At 40.0% G+C, this 15,149-nt stretch overlaps 2 protein-coding genes and 2 non-coding genes across 6 annotated transcripts in view; 1 reads left to right on the top strand and 3 right to left on the bottom strand.

Moving 5' to 3' along the window:
* Positions 1 to 15,149, bottom strand: part of LOC111080758 (protein sickie) — a 209,087-nt gene that overhangs the window by 188,572 nt on the left and 5,366 nt on the right. For 2 of the 3 annotated variants that reach the window (XM_041592290.1, XM_041592289.1), the window contains exon 1: positions 8,558 to 8,959. The exons of the other annotated variant lie outside the window; for it this stretch is intronic. The gene's annotated coding sequence lies outside the window, so the exon portion shown is untranslated. Of the gene's footprint in view, positions 1 to 8,557; positions 8,960 to 15,149 lie in introns of those variants that run through there. 3 annotated transcript variants of the gene reach the window in all.
* LOC111079330 (CD209 antigen-like) lies at positions 12,439 to 13,449 on the top strand. Its single transcript, XM_041592397.1, has 2 exons — positions 12,439 to 12,548; positions 12,613 to 13,449. The coding sequence occupies exons 1-2, from the start codon at positions 12,480 to 12,482 to the stop codon at positions 13,447 to 13,449; spliced, it is 906 nt and encodes a 301-aa protein (XP_041448331.1). The 5' UTR covers positions 12,439 to 12,479.
* On the bottom strand, positions 13,542 to 13,738 carry LOC121403998. The gene has a single exon (XR_005967644.1). It is a non-coding gene; the product is annotated as a U2 spliceosomal RNA (small nuclear RNA).
* On the bottom strand, positions 14,278 to 14,399 carry LOC121403988. The gene has a single exon (XR_005967634.1). It is a non-coding gene; the product is annotated as a U5 spliceosomal RNA (small nuclear RNA).

Consider the following 15,149-nt stretch of genomic DNA (forward strand, 5'->3'; position numbering starts at 1 on the left):
TTTTCCCGCCGTTTTTTATACAGCTTTTTCTACTTATTTCGTAGAGCATTCCCTACTGTTTCCCATAGATTTTCCTGTTGTTTTTCTGCCAACTCACAAAACTATGACGAGGCACATGGAAAACAACAGTTTTCGCAACAATGTTCATCGAGGAAATTACAGAAACAACAAATTTTCAGCGAAGGAACAACAGCAACAACAATCGAGAGAAACCCGAAATGGAAAAAGTTTTATTGGCAACAAATTGAAAAAAAAAAAAAAAAAAGAGGCCGCCTCGGACCTGCCTCATTCGGAAAGTCCTTCTGGCCAACGTCCTGCTCTGGTGGTGGAGGTCCTGGCAATGAAGCGAACCAACAAGTTGCATAATTGTTGGCGCATGATAAAATTAAACGGCATGAAATGAGCTCCAACTGCTGCTCCCTGCAGCTGTTACCGCTGCTCCTTTGGAGTCCACTCCTACAGCTCCTACACTCCTTGAATCCCACTCCTCGTTGGAGTTTTTTCTCTGAATTCCTTTCCCCATTTGACTCGACTCCTCCCTGTCGTTGTCCCTTCGTTTACCCTCATCTGGGCCTCTTCCCCGCGCTCTGCGCTTTCCCTCTTTTTCCAGGTAGCCCAAAAAAGAAGGAAAGTTACTTTATTTAAGTGGAGTTTTTGCACCTCTCGGCTCCTCTCGATGTCGGTGTGCGGCAGGCATCGTTTCGTCGTAAAGTATATCAAGTAATTTGCAATTAAAATGTTAATTTTTAATTGAATTGCAGATGGCAGATGGCAGTAGGCAGTGGCAGTAGGCAGTAGGCAATGCCATGGCTCTTCTGGAATACTGAATCAAGTTAATTAGAGTCAAAGGAGATCCAAAAGAAGTGGCAGCGCCACTATATAGTGCCTCAAGGGGCTCTAAGGCCAGACTGGCTTCTTAATCCAGTATTAGAGATGGTTTCGTGAGGCAACAGACTGAATGCAAATGAAGTTGCAGTTGCAGGCTCCTGAAAAATGTGCCTCATTTATGACTGCAGTTTTTTAGGATATTTGTATATTTATTTATGGCAAATGGAGGCATCTAATGAGTGGAAACTACAACGAATAATTTCCAAATATTAATGGATTGGAATACATCGAATTATTGCTCTAAAACGAGTCTTTAAAGAACATTCAGGATCATTATCCATTAATGCAAATGCTATTTTTGTGCTATTCAACATGAAAAATACATTCTAAAACACAAAGATTCGAGAAGAAGAATTCTAAAGATTTACAGATCCAATAACTACTCGTAGAAGGAAATCCAATCATTTCTGAAGTAATTTTAAAGAAATAAAAAAAAGTGCCCCTTAGCTTTAAATAATTTTTAAAACATTTTTCTTAGTAGAAATTAAGAATTAAAGAATCTATGGGATATTCTGAATCCGAAAGTCTCCCAAGCCAAAAGAATGGGTAATTATTTTAATAATCTAAAGCTCGAACACAATAATACCCCTTAAAAGCACTTCATTTATACCTAATCAAGCATCCACCATTTATATTCTTGTGCTCAATCGTGACTGTCCTTCTTTTTGCTACTCCCATCTCTAGAGCTCATCTCTGTGGCACCTGATGCAAGGCCAATGCACTGCTCCGTCAGCAGCAGGAGCAGCACCTTCTCGTAGTAATCCTCCGACACTTTCAGTTTCTATGACAACACACAAGACACAAAGAACAGGAGAGGAGTGGGTAAGCGAGAGGGAAAAGGTATGAACAGGAGAGAAAAATGAGGGTGAAAAAAAGAGAGAAAGAAAAGAATGAAACCCAAAGAGAAAGGAAAGCCAAAGCAACACTTAAAGTTCAACACTTTTCCTTCTACTTTTGAAAGGTGAAGTTTTCCCACTCTTCGCCGAGCGTCACTTCATTTCATCTGTAGTTTTGTGCTGCCTCTTCTGCCACTTCTATGGCAGATTCTGGCGCTACTTCCTCTTTTTATGCTGCTGCTGCTGCTGCTGCCACTCTTTCTGTTGCTGCTCCACCTACTCTTTCAGCTACTTCCACTGCTGCTCCTATTTCTCCAGCCACTTGCACTGCACCTCCTACTCCTTCTGCGTCCACTGCCACCCGTTCTGCTGCTGCCTTTCTAACCAGCAGTCAAAGTTGACAAAATACTTGTCAAGATTTGTGCATTGAGTTCTCTCGCTCACCACAAGCCCCGCTTCCACTTGCCCCCATTGGGATCCACAGTTGTAATTGCAGCCTTCGCTTCTACTGTTGCTGTGTTCTGTCACACACCCCCCGCCACTGTGCTCGTGGAAATAAAGGGTATTTTTACAGTGAACGAAGCTGCGTAAATTTCCGTTTTATGTGAATTGATAGCTGGGTAATGGAACAATATTTAATGGAAATATTCATGGAACTCGAACTCGAATTAGTAAAAATAATGAAAAATTACATTCCTCTTACATTGAAGTGAAATTTCGTTAAGATTTCGTGACAAACAAAAGCATTTTTCCCTCAAGAAAATGTCTTCAATGTTAGTCGGTTCTTTGAGCTACTTTCTGCAGTAGAAAGAGCCACAGATACCCCTAAAACTAGGCTAAAATTCATAGAAAAAAAAACATATGACAGCCAATAGCTATTTATATTCATGTTTTGATTCTGCGCCAGCATCAATATATCTTTTAGTTATCCTTTGAAGGGCCTTCTTGTGCATTGCAAACGTCTCTAAAAAATCGTCATACCTTCTTCTCACAAAAACGGATGGGTAAAAACGCTCTTGAAACGTTAGGAAAATGGGTCTCAAAGGGGGGCAAAAGAAATCAGTGGCAAACGTTTTGTGCTTCTGCTGCTTTCGGCTGGGGCTGGTCCATCAAGCTGCAAACTTTACGAGTGAGTGGGTGAGTGGGAAAGGGAGAGTGGGAGTGGGAGTGGGAGAGCTGATGGCTCTGGAAATGCTCGTAAAGTGGAGCATGCATTGCGGCGACGGCGGCGGCGGCGGCCGTTTGCTTTTAGCTTCATACCTCCCCCCGCTCTTTGTCGCTCTCTATGGCATTCAGGCACTTCATGACATCATTTTATTTGCACTCAATCTCCAGTTCTCTTCCCCTCTCGGCGTTTCCCCCTTCAGTGTGACGCGTAGAAAGCGCTGTGCAAACTTCTCTCTCTCTCTCTGCTCTCTTTCGCAAAAGTTGAGTTTCAAAAAAATGCTTTTGATTTGCTGGTAGGTTGACCATCAGAGAAGAGCTCCCTCCCTGTACTCCCTCTATACGCCTCTGATTCTCCCGCTCTCTCTCTCTCTCTCTCTCTTTCCACTTTCTTTCTCTCTACAAACCCACTTAGAAAAGTGCACGCTTTTCTTTCATTCTTCAGACCGAAAGCCCATGCCCAAGCCAGACCACAAAATGTTATTCAAACAAACAAACAAAAATGAAGTAAAGAAGTGGTAAATGGTGAGGAGGTGCTGTAGGGGGGGGGAGGAGGTGCTGTAGGGGGGGAAGGAGGTACTGTAGGGGTGGAAGGAGGTACTGTAGTGGGGAGGAGGTCCTTAGTGCTGCCTCCAAAACCCGCCAAAAAAAAAGAGTGTGGAAATAAAGTGGAAAAGTCTGTAACCAAAAAAAAAAAAAGCATAGCGAAAAAAGAGTCTCGTACAAATGCGTATGACAGTTTGAAGATACTGCTGCAGAGACTTCTGAATAATGCCCCCCGCACAGTTTGTAGTTGAAAGGGCGTTAGTTGAGTAGGCGTGGCACAACAGCAGCCACAGAACAAAGCAAAAAATAAACCTAATGAAGAGAAACTCCAGCCGAAAGCCTCAAATCCGAATCAAAATCTATGTGCAATTCAATTAAAGAACAATTTCCAGGCAGTCATCATATTTTTGTTAGTTAACGATCCCCCAAGGGGGCAGCGACGGGGGTACTTATGGGGGAAATCTAAGGAAAAAAGTGAGCGAAAATGCTAGGGATGGGGGGGGATGGGAAACTTAATAAGACCCATCAGCAGTGGGTGGAAATGGAAATCGCTTGAGGAAATTGTGTGTTTTAAGCAAAAGCATACATAATAAACTCGTATAAAAGATTGTTGCATGCTTTGGGGAACTGCCAGTGGGAAAATGAGGGGGTAAATTAATGCTGTGGATGGCAGGCGGAGAGGGAGCGGCAAGTGCTTGGGGCAGCGGCATAAATACCCATATTTGCAATGTGCAGGAAGCAAGCATCAGCAGCCGCAGAAGAAAGAAGAGCAGCCCAGGATAGAATGGCGACAGCAACAGAGGGAGACAGAGAGAGAGAGAGCACAAGACAGGACAGAACGCTATGTCCCCAGGCGTTGGACAAAATAAAAAAAAAAAACTCAACGACGAATGTTATTAAAAAAGAAAGCAAATGAAAAACCAAGCGAAAACAGGGGGAAAACAGTGTAAAACAAGAGAGAATGCTATCAAAAGAAAAACTCAACGGGAAAGTACCCTGTAGAACTGGGAACTGTACAATTAAGTGGAATAAAATTCTTATATGCAGCAATTTATCCTCTTAAATGAGAAATATCCTTAAGCTTTAGATTTTAATACATAGTACGAAAAGTGTTTCAAAAGATACAAAATATTTAAATTGACCCTTCTGATTTTCGTTCCCTTATATATTACCTACATTTCCACAAATCCAACACGCCCCAACCTCCACTCTGTTAATTACAGGGTATAAACAGCATCGGGTCCTTTTTTCCCACCCATCTTCCACTTCCTCTGCTGCTGCTGCTGCTGCTGCTGCTGCTACTAAAAAGTCATAAAATTTATTAAATGCCTAAAAGTATGACAGCTATAGACAATTTATGGTAGGAGAAGGGGTCTGGAGAGGGGCAAGAAAAAAAGAAAACACCCAAAAGAAAAACTAAGAAAATGAAAATGAAACAATTTTTTCTATCCTGCAGTCTTCATCCCACTCTGCAAGATGCTCGCTCTATGGAGGCATAGTCCTCTGAATTTTAATGATTTTTTGGTGTAAAGTCAACCATGAAAATGTAAATATTTATCAAGCAGCATATTAATACGCAGCTTTTGGATGTTCGGGAAAATTAGCAGGGGGGAAATGTATTAATATTAATATTTATGAGTGCCAGGAATGGTGAATTTTTGTGGGTGACTTTGAAGAATTTTGTGAGGAACTAAATTGAGGTTAATATTTGTTGGAACATTTTTAGTTATTTTGGTGGGACTTTTAATCAAGTAAAGCCTCAATATCGTTCCTATCTTATGCCTTCCTTGATTTACACTATTTTCCCAGCCCACAGGAGTAATTTCCAAATGAAAATACCTTTCCAAAACAATGACTTGTTTCTACATTAATAAAATGGTTACGACAAAACATCTGCATATTTATAAGCCCTGGCCCCTTGCATAAAATGTACACTAATTTAAATTTACTTTCCACCAAAGCGCGACAATTTTCTAGCCTGCAGACCAAAAGCTTATTTTCCAACTTCATAAATTTTACGCACAAATAAACAGAGGAAAATATAGAGCTAGGAACCTCGCCTGGCAGTTATTTTTCTCATTCTGGGTGTCCTTCGCCTGTAAGGATGTAAGGATCTATCCATATGGTCACGCTTCTTGCTCATAAATTAGCACCAAATGGACGCCTCTTCCTTTTCAATTGTGCAGCTGCTAGTCCTGGTGGACGACATTTGTAAGGATTTAGCAGGTGCACGTGAAAAGCTATTTACATAAATGGCTTTAGAGAAGAAACATTGAACTTTTGCTCAGGTTTTTAATTACGGAAAAACGGAGCAAAAGACACGACACACAACGACACACAACGACACAACAACGACAGCACAGGACAGGAAATTTTCCAAACGCTAATCCGCTAAGGCGTACAAAAAAAATGGCATACAATCAATTCTCAAGTAGCAGAAAAAGCGCGAGTGGGCGGAGGTTGGAAAACAATTTTCCTTGCATGGTCGCAATTTTCCACTACATCGGATTAAAATGTGATATGTTTTGGGATTGTTTAACAGCAGAAAACGGAGCAGAAAAGCGAGTGGGGGAGGTATGAGAGCAGAGTGGTAGAGAGGTAGGGTGATTGGTAGTGAACAAAGAGGGCTTTAGAGAGGGGTGGCAGGGGAGCAACAGAGAGGACTGTGTGTGTGTGTGTGTGTGGGTGCGACCAAAAGAGACAGAAAGTGAGACATGTCGAGACATGTGTTTGTTTACGGAACTTTTTGGCAGCAGCAGCAGCAGCAGCAGCTCTGTTCTGCCAGTGCCCTGCCCCCGTCTCTGGAGTGGGTCTTAATTTCCGCTTCGCAAGCATTTCTTTTTCACACAAGCACACGCATACATATACAGCGCAGCAGCTTCTTCCTTCCTTCTGTGTCTTTCGTTTTCTCTTCCCTGTTCCTTTTTCTTTCTTTCTTTTTGTGTGTTGGTAACATTTTTGTTTATTTGGGATTTGTTTGCCCTCGTTTTTTTTTTTTTTGCTCTCTGTCCTTTACATGCTTGCTTGAGTACTTCCGGTTTGAATGCCGGAAGTATGAACGAGAGCGAGCCCCCCACTGGTACTCCAATGCACACACGTGTGTGTGGGTGGCTGCAACGGGAACGGGGAGAGGAGCAATGCGAGTGCGAGTGCGAATGCGAATGAGGAGACTTTAATTGTTACGAGTGGAAAATTGAGTTGTACTTCGGAAATCCCCTTGCAATGAAGGGACCCCGGCAGTAAGGCAGTACGTTTCATTGATTTAAGGCTGATGGAATATCGATTGATCTATGGTTCGATTCTATATCTAATGAACACTAGCAAACAAATTAATTAAATTATATGGGTATCTGTGCCATGCAAATTTATTTAACCAATAAATTATTAAATTATAAATATCTTCAATGGAATAAACGATACAAAACTTTGTAGATCAATTTGTTTATCGATCAGTTTTTGATTTCTTTAGGTACAATTATTATCGAAAGTTAAATAAAGGAAAAATCAAATCACCGACTAATGCAAATTATACGATATTCACATTTAATTATTTATTGCCCAAAACTAAGGCTTCGAAGGGCATTCAAGTAGGCTTTAAAGCCTGCTTCAATGTAGCGCAATAATTTCCCTAACAACTACATTTATTCAATTATAATTCCTTCGGCCACACACACTGTGAACTCCCTGACTTTGTAGATCTATAAATGGTATCAAATCTATACCCAAAAAATGGTCTTCAATGTGCGCCAGGATGCATGGTGGCACAAACAGTATGTTTATCCAAACTGTTAGCAGATTTTGATGCTTCAACACACGTCCATGAAAGTTTTGCCTTACCAAAAATGAGACAAACACACGTTTTATTTCTGTGTGCACTTCCGTACATCTACTGGCACTTCTACTCGTATTTGTGCCTCGTATTTGCCACACACACACACACACACACACACACACACACACACACACACACACACACAGCATTTGCCGCATAAGGAAATAAAATTCTCATAGCAAAAATGGAATAAAATTTCGTGTGAATTGGAGTGAAAGCGGGGCACTTGCAGTTGGATATGTCCTGGCCCAAAGGATGTGTGCGTGTGTGCAAAGGAAATACTCGTCGCATTTGTGGATTCGATTGATTGGAATAAAAAGCAGAAATCGATGCAATTTTTATTCGAGGCAACTGTTTTATTAGTCATATTTCAGAGTAGAAAATAGCAATTTATGTAATTTAAACTTTCAATACTGTCAGAGTAGAAAATGGCAATTTATGTAATTTAAACTTGAAATCGTGTAAATTTGATTATTCGTAGCGGAAGCAATGTAATCCTTGGAAACGGAATCCGCCCAAAGCGTATGGTAATCCTGGAAATTAGCCATTGATGGCTACGAAGAGGATTCATTTAGGGATCTATGCTATGTTTTTTGGGGTGTACTTATTAGAAACATTAAAAATATCCACCCCTGCCACAGTCGACCCTCCTCAATGTCGTACAAATTAACATACTCCCTATATCTACTCTAAGTATACACATATCCTCATTATGGCACATCATCCAATCTAATTTTAGGCCCATTCCATTCCCATTCCCTCAATAACATTTTCGGTGGGGGGGGAGGGGCGTATGTGGGATTTTATCCAACTGATTTTTATGGCACAACAAAAAAGGAAACGAAAGCCGACTAAAAGCGCAATAATCAGGCCAAGGCACGCACGCACACACCAACCAGGAGGAGCCGGCTCCATCCAAAAAGGGGGAGCACGAGTAGGACTTCCTTAAAGCGTTACATTTTGTCGTAAGCCAAAAAGACGACAACGACATTACGTTTTATTATCTATTATATGGAGGCGCCTGAAAATGGCACTACATTAGCCTCAAAAATCCATAATACACACATGATACAAGCAGGGAGGGGGGCATGCCCCATTCGTTGGCATAAAGTAAACATTAAAACAGGAAACGGAAGTCATGGCAGTGGCCAAAAACAGCCACATAGCCGACATTCCATAAACAGGAGGGGGTTATGATTATTTCAATGGAGGGTTTTTCTCGTGGTATTTTCTTTGGTTTTTCTGGTTTTCTGGTTTTCTGATTTGCATTTCTCGTTACGTGTTTGCATACTTTTGGCACTGAGTGTGAGGGCTAATTTCCTATGCATAAAGTGTTGCATGTGTCGCGAATTTCTTGCCACATTTTCCACGTTTCTGCATAGCGGATTTCACATTACATTTTTGTTTCCTTTTCTTTTTGGTTTTCTTTATATTTTTCACTCTTTTTTTCTTATTTTTCTTTTCTTTATTTTTCACTCTTTTATGTATTTGTTTTACACAATTTTTTTAGATATTCTGGCGGCATAAAAAGTGCAAAGCATTTCTTTAAGGATAATCCACAGTTGATAAAGAATGTAATGCTACCTTTTAATTTTGTTTGTGGCCGCACAAATATTACGCGAAAAATATTCCATAGAAAAGCGAACGTAGGAAAACGCAGAGTCCTGCCGCAAGTCCATCCGCGCGCCACCAAAGACCAACAAGCACTGACACAGGACCTTCGAGCAGAGAAAAGCCTGAAAGCCAGAAAAAGCAGCCGCAGCAGCAGAGTAGGGAAATTTCCTCACTGGAAAAGCCGGCTATTGGTATCCTTTTCCTCCCCCGCCAACGACAACGACAACTGCAATTGACCTTAGCCTTCGAGGATACGTCCGTGTTTCGTTTCGTTACGTTTCGTTACGTTTCGTTAGTCGTTTGTCGGCTTTTTGCCGGCTGTCCGTTCAGGGGTTGCGGAAGGGGCTCTTTCCCCTTTGGGGAAATTCTATTTTCCATTCGAAGGGGTGTGTTTTTAGCCTTGTGCTAGGTCCTTGCTCTGCTCTGTATTGTGTGATAGAATGCCGCCACAGGTTTAACAGGTTGATTAGTGACGTCATTGCCAGTTAGGGGAAGAAACTTGGCTGGGGAATCTGGGAAGTTTCTCAAAGTAGGAGAAATGGAATTTCATTCTGATGAAAAGGGGAAGTTTCACTGTGATGGACAAGGGCAGTTTTTTTAGCGAAGGAGATGAGAATTATCTGCAGAATTATGTGGAGAATTAGCTGGAGAATTATTCCTAGCAATCAGTGCCATCAAAGGATTTTATATTCAATCAAAATGGGACTATTTTTCGAAATTTTTCTTTGGAAAAATAACGAAAAAACGCTGTAAGCTTCACTTTAAAATTTGATTATTTTTACTTTATCCCACAACTCTCTTCCATGCTCTTTCTGCCAGCTCTCTTTTGTGTAAAACAGAACTGAAAGGAAGGCTTAAATAAGGGGTACTAACGCTTGGAAAACACACAAAAAAACAACGTGTCGCAGGTTTGGCCTTTACCTTGTTTTATCTATGAAACAGTTTTCAATTTTTCTTTCTTTATGTTTCGGGTTTTCCGGCTTTCCACTTTCGGGGTGCATTTATTTTTTTTTGTTTTGCCTTTTGCGCGGGAGGTTTTCCTATCTTTATTTTGCATAAATTTTCACTTTGTTTTTATCAATGTCTTTGGGTCCTGCCTTAATTCCTGGAGTGTTCTTTTTCCCCTCTCTGGCTCTACCCTCCCTCCGCGCTCTTTTCTTTAGGTCTTTTGTTTTGTTCCTCTTGCGCCTGAGATTTTTCTATTGAGATAATACTTTGTTTTCGCCTTGTTTTTTAATCCTTTTGCCCAATGACTGCGACAACGAAAGGACCCTTTTTTTCAGTCGCTGTGTGTGTCCTTTCCTATGTCCTGGTTGACTGCATACACGCGATGGTTACAGCACTACCGACGCGACGCAACGCAACGCAACGCAACGTTGGACATTTTATAGTTATTGCCTCCCCATCGGAAAATTCCCTAGATGGTTCTTCATTTTCTATCGCATTTATGTAGGTTTTTGCTTTATTTTCTCTTTGCCATGGAAATCGAGGGCTCTATTGTTTTATAGACACATGAGAGAGTGATATGTGTATAGAGAGAGATAGACATAGACCTAGAAAGGGAAATGAAATCAGGAGACGTCTATGGCGAAACAAAAGCAGTTGATGAAAGTCTTTCTGTGGCCTTTAATAAAGACTCTAATTTAATTGTGTGCTTTAAGAACTGTCCGCCAGGTATAGTAAATTCAATGACCAATATTAAGGAAATAGTACATATTTTCTTATATTTAAAGTTTTTGCATAATTTTTGAAAAGAGTACGATTTTATAGATTCCCAAACCCAACTTATTTCAAAACAGTTTAGTTCAAATATTCGTAGTAATATCAAATGAACTTGTACTTCTAAGGGAAATATAATTTCATGCAATAAAAAGAAATACATTTTCCCGCAGATTTTAGTCGAGTTTTCAACCCCGTATTTAATTTCGTTTGAGTTTTCCGGTATTTTTTCTTCTTCCCTCTGGTTTCTGGGATATTATAAAAAAAGGGAAATATATTTTCGGAGTAAAACGTTAATGGGAAACTTTATGCTGGGAGCCAAAATCCCTTAGCCTAGTCACACACTTTGGTAGCATGTCTTTGCTAAAAATGAAATCCTACAAATTTGAAAAGGAAAAATAAGTTTCGCGGGTGTTCTGGGATATTTTTCCTTATTTATACCAATTTAGCGGAGTTTCAGAGTATTAAATATAAGGATATTCTTAAATTATTTGGTTTCAGTTAAATTAGAAATTTAATTTCAAAATTTAAAAATATAATATTACCCAATTAAGCACAAATATTAAGTTTAAAGTTGTTCTATAAATAAATAACCATAAAGATAATGCAAATAGAGTATTACCCTTTAGTTGGGTTCAATATAAGTTTTATTGAATTATTTAATTAAATTATTTTTGCATTTTCTAGAGAAATAAAATAATGCCATTTGGTAGAAAAAAGCAGCTATTTAAAGCTTCATCCCATCAATTTCCATCAACACAAGAGCTCTTACAATGTGGATAAGCCGCCATTCAATCTCCACACCCACTCTGCAATGATTTCCATATCCAAATCCTGACAAATAACTGTCGACAGTCGGCAACAGTCTGTCAAACTGCCAATACTCGTATTCGCACCACACACACACACACACACACACACACACCCCTGAGAACAACCATAGAAATTGCCTTTTGTACGGTCTGTCAATAAAAATTGTGCACCGTATTTTGTTTGATTTTGTAACTTTTGAGCGTGCAATCAATTCCTACAATAAGCCAGGGACTACATCCAAGACATGGACAGTGGACACGGACATGGATCCAAGGACAAGGACAAGTGCCAACATTTGGAACAAACAATTAATCATTTCAATTTTCCAAACGACTTGACAATGAACACGGAGACGACGACGACGATGACGACGTTGAGACGACAAAACAATTTGTGGGATAGCTTCCAGAAACTACAAAAAGGAGCTTGTCCACGCCCACACAAAAAAATGGAGTTGCAGGGCCGTTCATAGAGCTAGAGGCAGTAAAGGAGTCCTGGAGCCAAGAGTCAAAGTGGCAGGAGTGGGCAAAAACAGGAGTCATGGGGCGCCAAGGAGACACTTTGCCACTTGCTGACTTCAGCAATAATTCTGCTCCTTCCATCCATCTTTCTGTCATTGAATTTGCATGTTACACAGGGAATTTGCTGAACAACAAGGAATTCATCTCTTTTTCCGATGAACATCAGCCAATTGAAGGAAATGGGCCAAATCCAAACAGCAATTGACTTGCAACTTAATAAAAAGAGAAGGAAGAACTAGTATACGATAATGTGTGTGAAAATTAATTATTTAGTTGGGCTGAGTACGAACTCGCCCGATAACTTTTTGGCCTAATTTCGTGGAATAATATGCCCTACGCTTGAGACATATGTACGTTTTAATCTACTTCTAGATTATTGAATCCATAAATCATTAAAATAATTCGTCTGGTTTTATTTCTTAATTGCGTATTTTCGCATTTCATTTTATTATCAGTTCCCAACGGAAGGAACGGAAGTATAAATACCTCTACGAAACTCTGCGAATGCCAGTTCTTTTTTAGATTCTATTCAGAGAAGTAGTACCAATGCGGTGTTCAATTGTTTTCATTTTATTGGCGATAACCTTTGGGCGATCTCTGTCCCAGCATTGTGAGGTGAGTGAAATATTCCGTTTACTGACTGCAAAAATCCCAAAAACATTGCGGTGCTCACCAATAGGTGGATGAATCCCAACACGAGTGCGGAGGCTACTGTTACGGAGCTGTGAAACCGGTCCTGGAGTACCTCGCCATCCTGCAAAAGCGAGTGGAGTCCTGTGAGGCCAAGCAGCCGGCTGACACACTCTCCAAAATCGCCCTAATGGACGAAAAGTTAGACACTTTGGCAGGACACATGGCAACCCAGCAGTATTTGGAAAAAAGATCAACGGCAAAAACTCATGAATTAGAGCAACAAGTGGCTGCCGTGCGGCAAGGAATGGGCGAAAAGATAGAGACTCTTGGAAAACAGATGGCGATCCAACAAGAGTTGGAAAGTAAATCAGGGGAACATGTTCATAAATTGGAGCTACAACTGGATGCCGTGCGGAAAGAGAGGGACGAAAAGTTAGACACTTTGCAGGCGATGGAAACGAGATTACAAGAAAAAGTTAAGAAATTGGAGCAAAAACTTAAGTTACCTAAAAATTTTTTCAAAAAAATTGGTTCGAAATACTATTATATAGAAAATACAAATGTTAGGGACTGGCAGGGTGCCCTCGATATCTGCCAAGAGATGGGAGCCCATTTGGTGAGTCTGCAAAACGAGGTTGAGTTGAAGGCACTCGATAGTATGCTGGATCCGATCAAAGGCTATTGGATAGATCTGAAAAAACTGGAAGCTAAAGGAGAGTTTATTTCGGCCACTACTGGTGTCAAGGGAACATTCTTTCATTGGTGGGAAAGGGAACCCAATGGTGAAAACTGTGATTGCGTCTCTTTATACCGCGGTAAGATGGGCACCTATCCATGCAGACTCTCAAAATACTTTATTTGTGAGGCATATTGGGTGGATTAACCACATGACAATTTGAATTAGATTATAAGTAGTGTGAAACGTAAAACTCAATAAAAAGAATAGAATATTTAACTGTGGGTGAAAATTGATTGTTTAGTTGGGCTGAAAATCCCGGCGGTACTGCAATACCGGGCCAACCCGCGACAGAGGTGGAGCAAGCCCCTAGCACTCCGTCTGATTCCAAAAATCAGTTTAACATTTGTTGTTCTCCAATGGAGAAACTATCAGATGTTAAGCTGATAAGAACAGATACTACACTTTGATCTTAGCCATAAGGCCGAGAAGCGATAACCTGAACGTGGAAATCATCCACCACCTGATGACTGTACGGCCAGAACCAGTTGGGAATTGCAAGACCATTGAAGTTGTGAAAGTGTGTAAGGTACAAGAAACAGTGGGCACTCGATTAATGAAAAATGGGCTTTTAGATATTTATCTTTATGGGAAATTTTGTATACTTTTTCACCTTTTTTCTATGGGTATCTTTTTCAAGAAAAATCAAACATTTGTAGCCAAAAATTTAGTTTAACTTAGAGAAAATGTATGCGAATATTATTCATTAAATTTATAATTATATCAGAGCTCTACTGGGCTTCTAATATAACTATATAAGACAAAGGTTAGGGGTAAAAAACATCAGTGCTTCTACAGCTCTTCTTTTAAGTTTCGGATAGATTGTATCTTCATATAATTAATAGAGTTTAATAGAGTTCGTCATTTGGCTTCTAAAGAAGTAATTCATCCACTGATCTCTCCCAAGTATAAAGATGTACCTCGACAATGCACTACCCTGTCTGACAGTTCAAATGTATTATTTATTGGCCCGGTCCGTAAAACGACACCAGGCACGAGGTAAAAATTATTTTAGACTCATTAGAGTGTTCTTCTCCACGGAAATCTTTAGTAAAAGGCGAAAGATTTATTCGACAATTGAAGAAAAACCAGAGTGAAGATTACCACATAAACCAGGGGATGTCTATTAAATTGTAGCTATAACTGCTTGGGAATTACTAGGCACAGTGGCACAGAGGCAGAAGCAGGACTTCTAACGTGTTTTTATGCGATAGGCAAAAGGAATATTTGAGGCTTAGCAGCTGCAAGACATGGTTATTGTTACCTGAATAAGATGCTGCTATCGAAGGAAGTATTGCGATGGCAATACGTAAAGAGATTGGATAAGAAATTATTCTAGAAAATTCAAGTAGTACCAAATTTTACATTTTGATTTTAATGTACATTTGTTCAGGTCTCAGACCCTAGCGACTCAAAAGTGAACGGTAGAAACCCAAGAAAACCATAAACAATTTTCCACAATAATCCAAAATAAATAAATAATATAATATTATATAATATTTCGCCTTCGGAATTCCCCAAGCCAATCCCTGAATAAATTGGCAAGTGAGGGGCAACCAAAATTTAATTGAATTATTTGTATCATTTTTTTTTTCCTGACATCCCACCAACAGCAGCATCTTCATCAATACAGAGGATTGTTTTGCATAAATAAAGCATAAATTAGGCCCCGGAAAAAGCCTCTTTGCAATCCCAGAAATCAGTGACAAAAAAAAAGGGAGGCTGAGCTGAACGTGAAGCATAAAAAATGAAATATGTTTTGGGGTTTGCTTCCCCTAGAGTTCATAAAAAAAAGGCACCAAACATCGGTTGACCGAAACGCTACGCATGAGAAAATCTCGATCTTA

The sequence above is a fragment of the Drosophila obscura genome, unplaced genomic scaffold (assembly GCF_018151105.1).
Source record: "Drosophila obscura isolate BZ-5 IFL unplaced genomic scaffold, ASM1815110v1 contig_179, whole genome shotgun sequence".
NCBI lineage: Eukaryota > Metazoa > Arthropoda > Insecta > Diptera > Drosophilidae > Drosophila > Drosophila obscura.